Consider the following 18,874-nt stretch of genomic DNA (forward strand, 5'->3'; position numbering starts at 1 on the left):
AAATTCAAGCAAAAGTTCTTTTGTTTTTGTTTTTTCCTTTTTAAAGACATATAAACAAGGCAGAAGGAGGCAGGGAGGGACAAGATGCAAGAGAGAGGGGGGGTTACATGCAAATGCAAGATTCCTTGAGTATCAAGAAGGAATGGGATCAAAAGCAAGAACTGTAGGCTTTAGTTTTTTGAAGGTAGCTACCTTTTTGTCTAAGATGGAAGAATGAGGAATGGCCAGGGAAGATATATGCAGGTACAGGAATGCTAATAAACATGGAAGGATGGCCATTATCCATGTAGTCCTCTATCCAGATGAAGATGGAAGGTAATGAAGGGAACTTTAAAGGGTAAGATCTATAGGAATAGCTTTTAACCTTTAGGAGAGGAATGTCAGGGTACATGGAAGTGGTCTAGTGTAATTTATAAATGCTCCCCATGTGATTCTGAATTCTGATAATATCCTCCCTACTCCCTTTGAGAACCAATTATTTATGTCAGTTCTAAGGTTTTATCAGTAGAGAATTAGCAGACATGGATAAAATAATTTTTAAGAGTTTAATTGAACTTTAACTAGAATTTGTGGTGCTTTAGTTTGCATAGTAGCAGTTACAGGAGGGCTCTCATTTTTCCCCCTTAATCTTCAGGGTTATTGTTTAATAATAGATGTTACCTCAGTTATCTGCTTGATATATGTGTGTGTTTTCTGTCTGTCTGATAGAAACTGAAAACTATCAATTGTACAAAAAATTATGGGGATGTGACAGTAATAAGAATCTTATCAGTTTAAAATTAGTTAGATAAAGTATATATAAGCAAAATAAGCAATAATACCACTTAGTGCCAAAATTCTGTATCAGCTTAGAATAGGGAGATTGCATTATGAGAAGTGGTATTTTTCAGGCTATGGACCTGGGTCCATTAATGGCTCATGAAATCAGTTTAATAGCTCACAATCAGTGTTTTTCCTTTTTAATGGACTAGAATAGACTAGAAAATACTGGAGTGTACTGCATACTGTAAGAAGTATTTGTGGAACTTTTAATATATGTATGTATGTGTGTACTGATTTGGGTGAAAATATATGTCTTAATGTAGATTGCAGTCAAAAGTATTGGAGGGGCTTCCCTGGTGGCGCAGTGGTTGAGAGTCCGCCTGCCAATGCAGGGGACATGGGTTTGTGCCCCGGTCTGGGAAGATCCCACATGCCACGGAGCGGCTGGGCCCGTGAGCCATGGCCGCTGAGCCTGCACGTCCGGAGCCTGTGCTCCGCAACGGGAGAGGCCACAACAGTGAGAGGCCCGCGTACCGCAAAAAAAAAAAAAAGTATTGGAAATCCACCATCACCATAGATTATTTTGATAAGTGTGGACATTATAAAAATCTTTAAGTCCTTACTTTCATTTGTTTTTAGAGTTCACTAAGTTTATATTTACATCTGAACTAATTACGTACACATATTTTGTGATGTGTGTATATAAATACATATATATGTATGTGCATGTACTTTTGTTTTTTTTTTTATCTTAATAGGTGCAATGGATGAGCTTCATAGTCTGGATCCAAGAAGGCAAGAATTATTGGAAGCTAGATTTACAGGAGTTGCAAGTGGGAGCACTGGGAGCACGGGCAGTTGCAGTGTTGGAGCTAAAGTGAGTAAAATTGTAATCTTTATTTGACATTTTTTCCTTGTATTAAATGATATAAAATATATTTTGTAAAGGATCCCTACATACGTACTTAACAGCAAATTATACTTACTATAATTTTTATAATGTGTAGAAAAAAATCCAGTGTTTTTATACCTGATTTCTAGTACAGCATAATATATTTTGGGGCATTATGTTATAATATAGCATAATAGGTTATAGGTTTCAGGGGTAAAAAGGAGCTTGGTAGATTGTACTGCCTTTCTTCCATTTACATAATTTTTACCTCTCCTGTCGTTTGTTTTTGCTTCTTCCTTGCCTCATCACCCATGTTTCTATTGTGTGTTCCTATCTGTACACTAATCCACTGCTGCTCACTGCTGCATAAAATTAATAGTGTATCTGTTGGGCCTTCCAGTGGTAGATATCAGGTTGTCTCCAACTCCCCACTACCTCACACTGCAGTGAATTTCTTGTAATTGTTCCCTTATGGAACTTTGTGAGCATTTGTTTAGAATATATTTCCAAGAGCAGAATTGATAAGGCATAGGGTATGTATAGATTTAAATTGAATAAACAGCGCAAGATTGCTATTCAGAACAGTTGTATAAAACTAATAAAACTAACCTGCACTCTTAGCAGATTAGTTTTATACAACTGTTTCTATATCTCCATATCCCAGAAACACTTGGCATCATCCAGGTTCCTCATTTTTGATAGTCCAGTTGGTACAAAATAATGTATCTTTGTCTTACTTGTACCACCAATTATTTTGAGCATTTCTTCAATGCTTGTTAGCTTTTTGGGAGTCTTATAAATTGTACCAGTTCTTTGCCTGTTTTTCTGTCAGAATTACTTTCTTTTTCAAACTGATTTTCCCATGTTCCTTGTATATTCTACATATTTATTCCATGTTGATTACATACAGTGCAAATAACTTCTGCCATTTTGTCGTGTCTGTTAACTTTGTTCATGGTATCCATCATTGTACAGAAGTATTTAATTTTGTTGTATTCAGACTCACCAATTTTTTTGCTTTATGGTCTGTGCCTAAGAAAAACAGTCGTCACCATTAACCATCTGGGTCAAATAGACCTTTTTGCTATGTTTATATTTTGTTATTTTACCAATTTACAACAATAAGAATAAAACTATAATGGAAAACCACTTTATTAGAAATTTTAATATGAATTGAAACATACTGAAAAATCACTTTGTATCAAGTAAATCTTGGTGCACAAACATCATAAAAGATGAAGGATATTGTTATGTGTCCTTTGAGCATAATGAAATGGTCCAAGTTCTTGTTGCAGAATATTGTATGGTGAAGTCCTTCAGTTGAACGACTTAACTGATGAGAATACCATGTTTCCCTTTTTTTTTCCCCTTAGAAATATATTGTCCAATTCATTGATTCTTGAATTTGAGAAAATTCATCTAGCATACTGTCATTTGAAGACTCAGATTTCATTTATATAGTCAGTGTCACCATCATCAGTTTTAGGTGCTGTTATCTCTTTGTATTTATTTTCTGATTTGTCTAATAATTATAAATTGTTTTCTGTCATTTTCTTCTCTTGATTATCTTAAGTGGAAAATGAAAATTTCTTAATTCTCAGCTGGAGTCAATGAAAGCTAAAATCAGACTCCAAAGATGGTTTCTTAGTCATTTATACATTTTTGAAAGATGATGTGGTACTTTGGGCAAGGCAAGAAGACAACTAAAAGATCATAATTTATTTGACTATTGCATCGTCCTTTTAGGTCATTAAATCTGTGTTGTTTTTCTATTTCTACTATAATAAATTATCACTAAGTTGCTCAAAACAGTACAGGTTTATTATCTTACGGTTCTGTAGCATCAGAAGTCTGACACCGCTCTCATTGGGCTAAAATCAAGGGTGTCTGCAAGGCTGCATTCCTTTCTGGGGGCGCTAGGGAAGGATCTTTTTGCCTTGCCTTTTCCAGCTTTGAGAGGCTGCCTGCATTCCTTGGGTGGTGGTTTCCTTCCTCCATCTTCAAAGGCAGCAATGTTGTATCTCTCTTACGGTTCTTTGGCAGTCACATGTTTTGGACCGTAGCCTATTTTAAGTACTCATGTGATTAGATTGGGCCCACCCCAATTTGGATAACCTGGTATAATTTCCCCAACTCAAATTTCTTATCCTTAATCACATCTGCAAGGCCCTTTTGCCATGTAAAATAACATTCACAGATTCTGCTGTTTAGGGCATGGACATCACTGGGAGGCCAATATTTTGCCTATCATACCATCATTCTTCCATTTTCTTTTTATTTTAGTGGTTTTTCTTTGTATTAGCATAGTTGGGAATAATTGATGAACAGTGATAAGTAATGATGAGTTCCTAGGATGGTGTAATAACAAAATATAGGAAAAGTAAGATCAGTAAGATCCCATAATGTATTGTAGATTGATGAAAGGCCAGTGGACATCTGGTAATTAATTGCAAGCTAGAATGTGTTTTATTCTATTAAAAATAAATCTTAGTTTTATTCTATGGATTATCTCTAAGAAAGAATAAAAGTCCTGAAATATTAATTATTATAAACAGAATTACTTGAAAAAGAAGCTAAAAAACTAAAATTGGGTCCAGTGGACTCTGATGGTATTCTAAAAGTTAAATACTTCTTCCCCACCCCTGAGGCACAAAGATATTCTACAGCTCCTTTTATTAATTGTACAGTTTTACTTTTATATTTACTCTTTAGTCCGAGGCCTTATCTTTTACATAGTATTGATAGAGATCGAGTTTTATTTTTCTCCATGTAGTAAACCAGTTTTCTCCACAATGCTTCTTAAATTATCCATATTTTCCCACTGACTTGTGCTGGCACCTGTATCATATATTAAGTTGCCATGTGTATATACCAATCTGTGTCTGAGATTTCTCTAATGTTCTGGTGGTCTCTCTGTGTTCTTGTGCCAGTATCACATAAAAAAGAATACAGTTGTATTTTGGTATGTCTTCTTTATATGGTAGAGCAAGTCTCTCCTTTAATCTTCTTTTGTAAGGTTGACCTAATTATTTATGGATCTTTATTCCCTCATATAAAATTTGAGCATCTCTTTATTTGCTTGTTAGCATTTGGGGATTATTCTTCTGTAATAACTTATTTGTATCTTTTTCCTTAAAAGATTCAAATGGAATTTTTATTCTGAATGCATTGAATTTATAGATTAATTTTGGGAGTACTGAAATCTATAAGATTAGGTTGTCCCATCCAAGTACATGAAATGTCTTTCCATTTGTTCAGTTCTCTCTGTAGAGGTCTTAAGAATTCTTGGCTAGTTTTTATGAATTTTGGGGGCTTATTCCTGGATACTTTAAAATTTTTGTGGCTCAAGTATTTTCTGTTATATTTTCTAGTTGGCTATTGCTGACCTAGAATTTTTTAAAATTTTTATAGGCTGGTCTTGTATGTAGCAGTCTTGCTTTTGGTCTCTTATTGGTTGTACTACTCTGTTGATTCTCTAGGTTTCTCTAAGACAAATAGTTATCTTCCCCCAATTTTTTTTTTTTTATATATTGGTCATGAGCTTCAGTACTATGTCTTGTTGAGAAGGAATCATCTAAAGTTTCTCCATTAAGTGTTGTGTTTGTTACAGGTTTTGTGTATATAACCATGACCAAATTACAGAAGAACTTTTCTGTTACTGGTTAGTTAAGAAGTTTCTGTTTGTTTTAAAAATAGTAAGTATAACAAATTTAAAAAAAAGTTGAAGTTTGCATTGCTGTGATAAACCCTACTTGGTTATGATACACTATTTTATTTATTTATTCATTTTTGGCTGTGTTGGGTCTTCGTTGCTGCACATGGGCTTTTCTCTAGTTGTGGCGAGCAGGGGCTACTCTTCATTGCAGCGTGCGGGCTTTTCACTGTGGTGGCTTCTCTTGTTGTGGAGCATGGGCTCCAGGCGTGCAGGCTTCAGTAGTTGTGGCATGTGGGCTCAGTAGTTGTGGCTCGTGGGCTCTAGAGCACAGGCTCAGTAGTTGTGGTGCATGGGTTTAGTTGCTCTGCGGCATGTGGGATTTTCCTGGACCAGGGCTCGAACCCACGTCCCCTGCATTGGCAGGCAGATTCTTAACCACTGTGCCACCAGGGAAGTCCCTGATACACTATTTTAAAAAATACTTCATTAGGGTACTTCCCTGGTGGTCCAGTGGTAGAGAATCTGCCTTCCAGTGTAGGGGACGCAGGTTCGATCTCTGGTCGGGGAACTAAGATCCCACATGCTGTGGGACAAATAAGTCTGCACGCCACAACTACTGAGCTCACGCGCCTCAACGAGAGAGCCTGCATGCCACAAACTACAGAGCCCATGCGCTCTGGAGCATGCACGCCACAACTAGAGAGAGAAAACCCTCACGCCACAACTAGAGAGAAGCCCATGCACTGCAACGATGTCCCAACGGAGCCAAAAGAATAAAGATAAATAAATATTTAAAAAATACTTTTGGATTTAATACATGATTAACTATTTTAGTTAGGATTTTTACATATATGCTTATAAGAGAAATAGATGCACAGACCTGAAGAGTAATAATTTAGTGAGTTTTGACAAATGTGTACACTCGTAGTAATCCATGTTCCTTTTAAGGTACAGAAAATTTTCATCACTCTGCCTTGTCTGTTTTATAAAACAGTGTCACACTAGCTAGCCCCATAAAATGAACTGCTGCTTCTTTCACTATTTTCAGTTTTTTCAACATCCTGTATGTGGTACAAAATGTTCGTGGGAAGATGAGTAGACATTTACCTGTAAAACTGTCTTGGCCTGGGGTTTTTTGCAAGGAAGGTCTTTCACTACCATTTAAATTTCTTTAATATTACTTAGTTTATTAATCTATTTCAATTAAGCTTTTCAAACTTATTAGTGTATGGTTATAACACTTTAAAAAATCTCCTTTGTTATTTCATTTCCGTTTATTCTTTCAGTTCTCCTTTTCTGTTCATTCTTGCCAGAGCTCTGACTAATCAAAGAAACAGATATTGGTTTTAATCTATTTCACTTTTTCCCCCCCATTGATTTCTATCATCATAATTTACTTGTTACTTTGGATTTGCTTCGTGGCTGTTCTTCCAGCTATTGAGTTGAATGAATCAGATTGTTTATTTATTTATATAAAGACAGAATTAACATACGATAAAATGTATAGATTTTAAGTGTTTGGTTATGAGAGCCCCCCCATGGTTTTTATTAAGTTATGTATAATTTACATAGGGTAAAATTCACCCCTTTTTATCATATAGTTCTGCTATAAGTTTTGTGAATGTATACAATTGTGTAACTCCCACCACAATTAAGATATAAAATAGTTCCCAAAATACTCCCCGGTGTCCTTTTGCACTCTACCCCTTTAGGTTGCCTCTGGCAACCACTGATCTGTTTTCTGTTTTTATAGTTTTGCCTTTGCAAGCATGTCATATAAATGGGGTAAGTATTGTAAATATGTAGCCTTTTGAGTCTGACTTTTTATAAGTTAGCTTAATGCATTTCTTTGAGATTCATTCATGTTGTTGTAATGTTACCAATAGTTACTTTTTATTATTTAATAGTATCCTATTGTATAAAATATACAATTTTTAAAAAATTTTTTACTGAAATATAGTTGACTTACAATGTTGTGTTTCAGATGTACAGCAGATTCAGTTATACATACATATATATGTATAATATATTCTTTTTTAGATTCTTTTCTATTATATGTTGTTATAAGATATTGAGTACAGTTTCCTGTGCTATACAGTAGGTCCTTGTTGATTATCTATTTTTTATATAGTAGTGTGTAAAAGTATACCACAGTTCTTTTTAATCCATTTCTTCTAGATAAGGAACATTTAGGTTACTTTCAATATTTTAAGAATTACAGATAAAGCTACTATAAACATTTGTATATTCCTTCCTCTTAGATTATTAGTTATTTTGAGCTATTCTTTTGTTACAGACTTATAATTTTTTGCATTACATTTTCAAAATATAGTTCATATGGCATCAATCCTGAAATGTGCCCTGTTTTATAAACATTTCATATCTAATAGCTCCTAATTGTATTTAACTGTGATTATTGATGTATAAATTTCAGCTTTATGCATTTCAGCTTGTAGTTTATCAGTTTTTGCTTGATGTATTTTGAGGCTATATTTTTACATGCATATATCTTCTTTTTGTTTCATGACTATAATTTTTTTTTAAATACTTGTTTTTTTCAAATCTTAAGAATACTATCCTCAACTTTCTTTTGGTTCATGTTAGGTATATGTTTTTCTATTCTTTAATTTTTATTGTTTTTAAGTGTGTTTCTTGTAGACAGTATGTCAACTTTTTTTGATGGAATATGAGCATTTTTATCTCTTAAATGGTGGGTTTAGTCCATTATAATTATTTTTATTTTCTGACTTGGTTCTGCCATCTATTGGCTGATATCTTCTAATCGTACTTGACTTTTAATCCCTTCTACTCGTTGCTTTCCATTGGACAAATGGAGTTTTTCCTGATGTTTTAAAGTTACGTATTCTAGTTTTGGTTTTATGATGACACTCTATACCCATTTTTTAATTTCTGTTCTCTCAAACTGATATTTATGCATTCCTGCAGGGTCTCCCCTCCTACCCCCGGTTTTTGTTTGTTTGTTTGTTTTGTTTTGTTTTGTTTTTTTGTGGTATGCGGGCCTCTCACTGTTGTGGCCTCTCCCGTTGCGGAGCACAGGCTCCGGACACACAGGCTCAGCGGCCATGGCTCACGGGTCCAGCTGCTCTGTGGCATGTGGAATCTTCCCGGACCGGAGCACGAACCCGTGTCCCCTGCATTGGCAGGCGGACTCAACCACTGCGCCACCAGGGAAGCCCTTTTGTTTGTTTTTAAACAACATTTTACTTTGAAAAAAATACTATACCTTTAGAAAAATTGAAAATACTTTACAAAGAATACTAGTATACTCTATCTAGATTTAAGAAAGATAAATATTTTTGCCAGTTTTATGCTTATGTATACATACACATCTCTACCATCTCTCTCTAGTATCACTGTGGTCTCTGTGCTGAATGTGAACAGACCTTTTCAAAGAGCCCTGCTTCATTTTAGTGGGGAATGGTACTTAGGAACCAAGCTAGGTATGCTTATTGTTATGTGGCAGTCTCTTAGAAGAATGTTACCTAATGTAGAAGGAATATAGAATCAGAAAATCAACACAGTATTTCCTAGTATAATTATTGATTAAGGTAAGGATCATCAATGGATGCTAAAACCATTTAGTAAAATGTTTTGGAGAACAGTGTTTTACAAGGTCTCAAAGTTTCAGTCTATAGATTAGTTATTAATTATAAAAGAGAAAATATGCCTTTAAAAAGGAGAGATTTGTTGGTTACCACCATAATAGGTAAGGTCAAGCTTTGCATTGGCAGTGTCACAGAGAGCCTGACATTATATGTATCCTGAGGGTGATGCAATAGGAAGAACACTCATCACCTGTAGTTTTCATGCTGGAAATGTTTGATTTGAATTTAATCATGAGGAAATACTCCTGGGACATCCTGCTGGCCTGGACTCTTTAAAAGTATTCAGTGCCATGAAGAACAAAGGGAAGCAGAGGGACTGTTCTAGGTTGGATGAGATGAAAGAGACTTAGTAGCCAAATGCAATGTGAATCCGTGGGTTCTAATTTGCTCCTGGATTGGGAGAAAAACAGTTTTAAATGACATTTTTGAGACAACAGGGGAAATTTGAGTATGGACTGTATGTTGGATGATGATATTGAATTAATGTTGGTTTTACTGTTCTTTGGGGGGTAAGCTTGTATTTTAAAAATATTCATTTAAATTTAAAAACAAGTGTAGGCCCGTGCACAGCACCGATGACCCAACACAGCCATAAATAAATAAATAACGGTAAAGCTTATAGAATGTAATGTAGTGGTGAGCAATGACTCTTACAGTGTTTTTATTTAAATTGATGGTGATAATGTGCCTGTGAAATGCAGTATTAATAGGGGCAAATTTTAATAATAGTGACACCGGGAGTTTGTAATGTGGAAATAAAAGCATTTGAAGGATCATATTTCTGATAGTGATCATGCTCTGGGAGAAGAGGAACAGCGGAGAAAGGTAAGAAAATCATCTAGGACTACAGAATAATTCATTAATTTGTCTATAGAGAAGAATAGGGTTATATGTTTGCTAAAAGTAGGAAAGTAATAAGCACAAGCAACAGAGATACTGTACATAGAACTTTTACTGTGATAGGGTATAGGAGGAGGAACAAAAAGAAATTTAGTCTAATAAAAGTGAGGAAGAGAGAGCAAACAAAAATATTCTATTTTTACCTGCGATTATATAATATGGAAAAAATAAAGCCAAGTATATATTATGATAATAAATGAGAATCCATCTTTAGGCTGTTGACAGGAAACATCCCCCCAAAATGACAAAGATTGGAAGTAACTGGAAAGAAAATAGTTCCGATAATCATAAAGTAAAAGAAAGTAGAATTAAATACAAATTTGAGATCAGTTTCTCCCCAACTTCAGACCCTTCCAAAGACTTCCCATCACATTTAAAATAAAATTCAATGCTCTAAGTAGACCTTCTGATCTAGTTCTAGACTACCCTATTCAACTAATAACTGTCCCACTACTGCACTCACACTGGTTTATTTGCCATTTGCCTCAAACACACTTCTCTCTCACTGTATTCAAGCTTCTGCTCAAATGTCACCTCTTTACAGTGGCATTCTTTGACTGCTCTATGTATAGGTATGATACCTATACCACTCCCCTTTCTCTACTTAGTTTTTTTAAAGTACTTATTGGTTCCTTTTATATTACTAAATATTTATATGTTTGTTTATTGTCTGTTTCCCTTCTTATAACGTAAACTTCATGAGCACTTGGACCTAAGTGTTTTTTTTTTCTCACTGCTATATCCCTAGCATCTACAACAATACTAAGGCCCTCAATAATTATTTTTGAATGCATGAATGAGTATCAAATGAAACAGTCTTCAAAACCAAACGCCTGAATGAAACAAAGGTAGATTCTTTTTAAGGACTAAGCATCCATAAAAAAGATATGACAGTTATAAACTTTTATATAGCAAACAGTTCTAAAAATACATGGTAAATTTATTAAAATACAGCTATATTGAGGGATTTTAATATAATTCTTCTGGATTTTGACTGTTCAAACATATATAAAAGAGCAAGGCTATACAGGATTTGCACAATATGATTATAAGCTTGATTTGATAGATACACACAATCAATACTCTTTATTCAACTTATTTGTGACTTCAAAACCAATACTTGCATTGCTTTTGCTGGTCATTCACGGGCCTGTGCATATGCAGAGTGGTGAAAAATTTGAGTCGCCTGAGGCTGAATAAAGTGACCCTCTGCCTACATTTTCAGCTCTCATACTGTAAACAAGTATTCTTTTCTCAGTTTACTTAATGCCATGTTTTTCACATTTTTGTGCTTTTCGTTGGTAGTTTTACTGTTTAAAATAGCCCCTCAGGGTAGTAGTCAAGTGTTATCTAGTGTTCTAAGCACAAGAAGACTGTGATGTGCCTTAGGGGGAAAATATGCTTGTTAGATTAGCTTCATTCAGGCATGAGTTACAGTGTTGTTGGCCATGAATTCAATGTGAATGAATTGACAGTACGTATTAAACAAGGGGTCTTTAAACAGAAACACAGTTTTATATAAAACAATGTTATGGGGACTTTCTTGGTGGTCCAGTGGCTGAGAATCTGCCTTCCAATGCAGGGGACGTGGGTTTGATCCCTGGTCAGGGAACTAAGATCCCACATGCTGCGCGGCAACTAAGCCTGTGTGCCACAACTAGACAGCCCGCACGCCGCAACTAGAGAGGAGCCCACAATGGAGACCCGGCACAGCCAAAATATATATATATATAAAAAAACAAAAAACAAAACAATGTTATGTGTTGATTGGTTGATGAACTTGTGACGAGAAGGTTGCAGGAACCTAATCCTGTATTTTCCTTAACATCAAGGATTCACCATTTGCTAATTCAGTGTTTATAGCTGATAACAAAAATTGGAAGAGAAAGAATTGTTATTCTATCATATGCCACTTTTTTTTCTTATCCCAAGCCTACTTCACCTGTTAATTTTACTTGCCACAGATCCTTGTGGCATGAGTTTGTGGCTCTGTTGCAGGAATACAGATAGGAGGTAAAGGTAAATGTTATAAATTGTACTGCTGTAAAGTTATAGTGTAGCTAACATGTTGGGAGAAGGAGGAAATGTAAAGATTTATTTTATTTTACATATTAAGGAGTCATACACAGTTTAAAGTTAAAGAAAAAAAAGTTTGTTTATTATTTGAAGTGAAAGTAACTGAAGATTTGAAAATAAAAATATATCGGGAAGAAGGGGAAGTTGTGATGCCAGTGAGCTAAATTCTTCATCTTTTATGGAAAGGTCAATAAAGAATTATTGAAATGTAGTACATCCAGTGGAATACTCTGCACCTGTTTGAAAGAAAGGAAGTAGCAAAGGAAAAGGGGAATGAAGAAGCTATGTATTGATTTGGAATTTTTCCAACATAAAGAGAAAAGAAAGCGATGTGGGACGGTCTGCATAACGTTATCTTTTGAGTAAGAAGGGAGGAATCAATGAACGTATATTTAATTTGTTAGTGTAGACATTCAGCCTTAGAAAGATGATAAGAAATGAACTGAAGTAGTTTGTTTGCATTACCTATTGAAAATTTTAATTAAAAACAATTTTTTTAAAAAGTTGTTGCCTCTTGGACTTTCCCTGGTGGCGCAGTGGTTAAGAATCCACCTGCCAATACGAGGGACATGGGTTCGAGCCCTGGTTTGGGAGGATCCCACATGCCGCAGAGCAGCTAAGCCCGTGCGCCACAGCTACTGAGCCTGTGCTCTAGAGCCTGACCACAACTACTGAGCCTGAGTGCCACAACTACTGAAGCCCATGCGCCTAGAGCCTGTGCTCCACAACAAAGAGAAGCCACCACAATGAGAAGCCCACGCGCTGCAAGGAAGAGTAGCCCCCCACTCGCCGCAACTAGAGAAAGCCCGTGCGCAGCAATGAAGACCCAACGCAGCCAAAAATAAGAAGTTAATTAATTAAGTTAATTAAGTTAAATTAAAAAAATGTTGCCTCTGAATAGTAGGACTAATGCGGGAGGGAAATATTTATATTTCTGTAATGAAATGTTTTCTATGTGCCTGTGTTGCTTTTATATTTTAAAAAATGTCTCATGAATGTCTGCAAAAAAAACAGCTCTATTCTCGCTTTGAAGGCTTCAAAAGTCTGTGTGTGCTTGCATGTGCACATACTGTATGTCTGAATGTATAAATGATTATGTACTGTATTTTGTCACACTCCCCCCCAACTGTGCTCTCTTTTCCTCAATAACTTGAAACTTTTTGTATTGAGATATAATTCACATACCATAAAATTGACCCTTTTAAGGTGTACTTTTCAGTGGTTTCTGGTATATCACAAAGCTGTGCAGCCATCACCACTAAGTCCAGAATATTTTTATCACCCCAAAAAGAAATCTTATAAACATTCACAGCAGCTCCTCATTCCCCTGCTTTCCTACCCTACACTTCATCCCCTGGCAACCACTAGTCTACTTTCTGTCTCTATGGATTTTTCTCTTCTGAACATTTCATATAAATGGAATAATAGTACATAGCATTTTGTGTCTGGCTTTTTTCACCTGGCATAATATTTTCAAGGTTCATGAATCTTGTATGTATTAATACTTCATTTCTTTTTATAACTGAATGTTTCATTGTATTGATGTGTGTCACATTTTGTATATCCATCAATTGGTGGACATTTGGGTTGTTTCCATTTTTGACGTGAATAATGCTGCTGTGAACACTCTGATACAAGTTTTTGTGTAGACATATGTTTTCAGTTCTCTTAGTTATGTACCAAGGAGTAGAAATACATCACTGTGATATTGACACAGGAAAGAAAAATAGACCAGTGGAACAGAATAGACTTCAGCAGCAGAGCCATTCATGTATAGTAACTTGATATATGACAAAGGTGACACAGCAGTGCGGTGTGGAAAGGGTCGTCTTTTATAATAGATGATGCTGGATCAGTTGGATATCCACATGGGGAAAAAACAACAACTCGACCTTCATTTCTTGCCATGATAGAAAAATCAATTCCAAGTGACTGTAGATCTAAATGTGAAAAATAATAAAGCTTTAATAAGAATAATGACAGATTTCATAAATAGGTCACAAAAGGCTCTAGCCATAAAGGAAACCATTTGATAAATGAAACTGTGTTCAGATGATACCAATGTATGAGTGAAAGGCCAAGTCATAGAGGATTCATACCAAGGACGTGTAAAGAATTCCTACAGATCAAGAAGGAAAAGACATACAATCCATGGTCAGAGTTTTAAAAGTCAACTTGTCCTACCAAGCCTATAATGAAAATTAGTAGAAGCATGCCCCATTCTTTTAACCCTACATTTATTCTTCATAGAGGCAGTCCTTCTCACCTGTAGCTTTTTATTTATTATACTATATATGTTTTGTTTTATTTATGTCTGTATTTCTAAGTAAGACTGTTATAGTTCTTTGTCTTTTTTTCTTTTTTTTCAGTTTTAGATATTTATTGACTTCCTGTTATAGAAGATGAGGCGTTAACTCTTAAATGATCCAACCCTCTACCCCTGTAGAAATACTCAAACTTCCCTGACCCTATCCTGATTTAGAAATATTTTAGTTTTGGGTTAGGTCATTATTTCATTGTTTATGTTATGACTAAATTTTATTCACAGCTGTGAGATTCCATGATTACGTTTCTTCTTTTTTACAACTTTTTGTTTTTCCTAGAGTTGATTTATTTCTTTAGTTTGTTAGTGTTCAGTGTAAGCATCCAGCAGAGGTGTGTAAACCTCTCATTTTCAAATATAAATTTATTTATTTTATTCTTATATTTCTGTAGACATACCCCTGAAATCTTCCATTCTTCCATTCTTACCTAGGCTAGTTACTCTCTGTTTCTTCTGGGTGCCTGTCATCCTGGAATCCCTCTTCTTTATCATCATGGAAATTCTTTTTGTGTCTGTCCCATGTTTGAGCTCCTGTTTCTTATATGCCATATTTTCCTCTTTCTTGGTTTATTCTTTTGTTTTGGTGGAGCAGATTCTCTAGTCACTTCCTGAGAAAAGGTAAATGGGTAGTCAGATTTTTGAGACTTTGCATATTCTCTTCTTCCCACTTAGTTGTTAGTTTGGGTGTAGAATTCTAGGTTGGAAATCCTTTTTTTTTTTTTTTTTTTTTTTTTGCGGTACGCGTGCCTCTTACTGTTGTAGCCTCTCTCGTTGCGGAGCACAGGCTCCGGACGCGCAAGCTCAGCAGCTGTGGCTCACGGGCCCCGCCGCTCCGCGGCATGTGGGATCTTCCCGGACTGGGGCACGAACCTGCGTCCCCTGCATTGGCAGGCGGATTCCCAACCACCGCGCCACCAGGGAAGCCCTGGAAATCATTTTAACAGAATTTTGAAGGCATTGTTCCATTGCTTTCTAGCTTCCAGTGTTACTCCTGAGCACTCCAGTGCCATTCTCATTCCTGATCCTTTGTAGGTATTCCTGTTTAGTCTTCTTTAGAAGCTTCAAATCCTTGGCATTTCAATTTGTTTGTTATAATGTGCCTTGGTATGGATCTTCATTGAACCAGTGTGCTTGGTTCAAAAGTGTGTCCTTCCAATACAAAAACTAATGTTTTCCAGTTCCTTTTTTTTTTAACATCTTTATTGGAGTATCATTGCTTTACAATGTTGTGTTAGTTTCTGCTGTATAATAAAGGGAATCAGCTATATGTATACATATATCCCCATATCCCCTCCCTCTTGCATCTCCATCCCAACCCTCTAGGTGGTCACAGAGCACCGAGCTGATCTCCCTGTGCAATGCAACTGCTTCCCACTAGCTATCTTTTTTACATTTGGTAGTATATATATGTCAATGCTACTCTCTCACTTCTTGAAAAGTCTTGAATTATTTCTTTGATAATTTTAGCTGATTAATTTTCTCTTTCTTTTTTTTCTGGAACTCTCATTTGGAGCAGTACCTCTTGGACTGATTCTCTAGTTTTCTTTTTTTGGGGTTTTTTGGTCTCTTTCTGGGAAGATTTCTTCAACTTTATCTTTGAATTCATCCTTTTTTTTTTTCCTGTGTGTTTCAGCTATCATATTTTTAATTTCCAGGTGGTTGTTTTTTTGGGGGAGGGGGGTGGTTCTTTTTTTTTAATTACAAAAAATGTTATTTATTTATTTATTTTTTGGCTGCACTGCACAGCATGCAGGATCTTTGTTTCCCAACCAGCAGTGGAAGTGTGGAGTCTTAGCCACTGGACCAGAAGGAAAAGTCCCCTTGGGTTGTTCTTGAAATGTTTCATTTTCGTAGTTGGCTGTCATTAGGATATTAGTAATAGTTCTATGTGAATTTTTTTCCTGCTCCCTGGATTGTCTTTTTCTTATGGGTTTTTAAAAAATATTTGTTTATATTTTTCAGACATCTGGTGATATTGGGCTTTGCGTATCTATGCTTTAGGCACTGAAACACTTATTGGAAGTATTGTTTGAGTAGGCAGGACTTATTACAGTAGGATGACTTGGCTGGGTCATTTTTCTGAGAGGTTTTTGATTCTTGGTGTCTGTAAGTCTTGTCTCTTGAGATGGTTTATTTTCCTAGAGGGAAATTCTGTACTCTCCAGCCTGTAGAGTTTACGTTTGGCTGCTGACTTTCCAGAATTTAGCACAGGAAGGTGCTGAGTCTCTTCAGTTAGTGTGTAGACATGCACTTAATGTCTTCTCTTTCCTCAGCTGTGCCTTATGTGTCTCAATCCAGAGTTCTCCCTGGCTCACCTTTTCCAGAGATGAAATCTGACCTCCAATATCTATTATGACAAGCTAGCCATCAGTCATATCCTTTTTTGTTCTCATGAATGTAATATGTTATCTTTCTCTGGCTGCTTTCAAGATTCTTTTCTTTTTTAAAAAAAATCATAAATTTTTAAATGAGGTATAGGTGACATTTAAGATTACATTACGTGTAAGATTAGATTACGTGTAAGATTAGATTACATGTGTATAGCATAATGATTCCATATTTGTATATGTTGCAAAGTGATTACCACAGCCTAGTTAACATCCATACTTGGTTACAGTTTTTTTCCTTGTGATGAGTTTTAAAGTTTACTCTCCCAGCAATTTCCAAATATGCAAATACAGTATTATTAACTATTGTTGCCATGCTGTTACATCCTCAAGACTTATTTATTTTATAACTGGTGGTTTGTACCTGTTGACCCCTTTTATCCATTTCTCCCCTCTACCCACCTCCCCAACCCCCCCTCTGCTGGCAACCACCAGTCTCTTCTCTGTATCCGTGAGCTTGGGGTTTTTTCTGTTTGTTGTTTTTGAAGATTCCACAAATAAGTGAGATCAGAAGGTATTTGTCTTTCTTTGACTTATTTCACTTAGCATAATGTCCTCTAGGACCATCCATGTCGTCGAAAATGGCAAGATTTCCCTTTTTTAATGGCTGAATAGTATTCATATATATACACACACACACACACACACACACCACATTTTCTTTATCCATTCATCAGTTGATGGACATTTAGGTTGCTTCCATGTCTTGGCTATTGTAAATAATGCTGCAGTGAACATTGGGGTGCAGATATCATTTTTTCCCATTGTGTTTTTTTCTTTTTTAACATCTTTATTGGAGTATAATTGCTTTACAATGATGTGTTAGTTTCTGCTTTATAACAAAGTGAATCAGTTATACATATGTTCCCATATCTCTTCCCTCTTGCATCTCCCTCCCTCCCACCCTCCCTTTCCCATCCCTCTAGGTGGTCACAAAGCACCGAGCTGATCTCCCTGTGCTATGCGGCTGCTTCCCATTAGCTATCTATTTTACGTTTAGTAGTGTATATATGTCCATGCCACTCTCTCACTTTGTCACAGCTTACCCTTCCCCCTCCCCATATCCTCAGGTCCATTCTCTAGTAGGTCTGTGTCTTTATTCCCGTCTTGCCCCTAGGTTCTTCATGACCTTTTTTTTTTTTTTTCTTAGATTCCATATATATGTGTTAGCATACGGTATCTGTTTTTCTCTTTCTGACTTACTTCACTCTGTATGACAGACTCTGGGTCCATCCACCTCACTACAAATAACTCAATTTCGTTTCTTTTTATGGCTGGGTAATATTCCATTGTATATATGTGCCACATCTTCTTTACCCATTCATCTGTTGATGGACACTTAGGTTGCTTCCATGTCCTGGCTATTGTAAATAGAGCTGCAATGAACATTTTGGTACATGACTCTTTTTGAATTCTGGTTTTCTCAGGGTATATCCCAGTAGTGGGATTGCTGGGTCGTATGGTAGTTCTATTTGTAGTTTTTTAAGGAACCTCCATACTGTTCTGCATAGTGGCTGTATCAATTTACATTCCCACCAACAGTGCAAGAGTGTTCCCTTTTCTCCACACCCTCTCCAGCATTTATTGTTTCTAGATTTTTTTAATGATGGCCATTCTGACTGGCGTGAGATGATATCTCATTGTAGTTTTGATTTGCATTTCTCTAATGATTAATGATGTTGAGCATTCTTTCATGTGTTCGTTGGCAATCTGTATATCTTCTTTGGAGAAATGTCTGTTTAGGTCTTCTGCCCATTTTTGGATTGGGTTGTTTGTTTTTTTTAATTGAGCTGCATGAGCTGCTTGTAAATTTTGGAGATTAATCCTTTGTCAGTTGCTTCATTTGCAAATATTTTCTCCCATTCTGAAGGTTGTCTTTTGGTCTTGTTTATGGTTGCGGATATCGTTTTTAGTTAACTCTTTTTGTTTTCTTCAGATAAATACTTGGAAATGGAAATGCTGGATCATATGGTAGTTCCATTTTTAATTTTTTGAGGAAACTCCACACTGTTTTCTATAGTGGCTGCACCAGTTTATTGCATTGGCCAAAAATTTCATTCATTTTTCGCCATAAGATGGCTCTAGTAGCAGTTAGTTGTCTTTAACTTCATTCCAAACAATTTTGTTAGATTATGTGTGACAGCTGTCATATCAGCGTGCATTTAAAAAAAAGGCTTACCAAAATTGGTGAATTTTTGTGTAGACATTTTAATACTGAAGATGGAAGAAAAACATTTTCGGCCTATTATGCTT

General features: G+C 35.9%; 1 protein-coding gene across 3 annotated transcripts in view; it reads left to right on the forward strand.

The window, feature by feature from the left end:
• TLK1 (tousled like kinase 1) overlaps nt 1–18,874 on the forward strand; it is a 151,366-nt gene that overhangs the window by 43,396 nt on the left and 89,096 nt on the right. For all 3 annotated transcript variants that reach the window (XM_027128473.1, XM_027128483.1, XM_027128487.1), the window contains exon 2: nt 1,521–1,639. In XM_027128473.1, the coding sequence (XP_026984274.1) occupies nt 1,521–1,639 (119 nt within the window). The remainder of the gene's footprint in view (nt 1–1,520; nt 1,640–18,874) is intronic.

The sequence above is a fragment of the Aethalodelphis obliquidens genome, unplaced genomic scaffold (genome assembly GCF_003676395.1).
Source record: "Aethalodelphis obliquidens isolate GAN/ISIS:26980383/991018 unplaced genomic scaffold, ASM367639v1 scaffold2, whole genome shotgun sequence".
Lineage (NCBI taxonomy): Eukaryota > Metazoa > Chordata > Mammalia > Artiodactyla > Delphinidae > Aethalodelphis > Aethalodelphis obliquidens.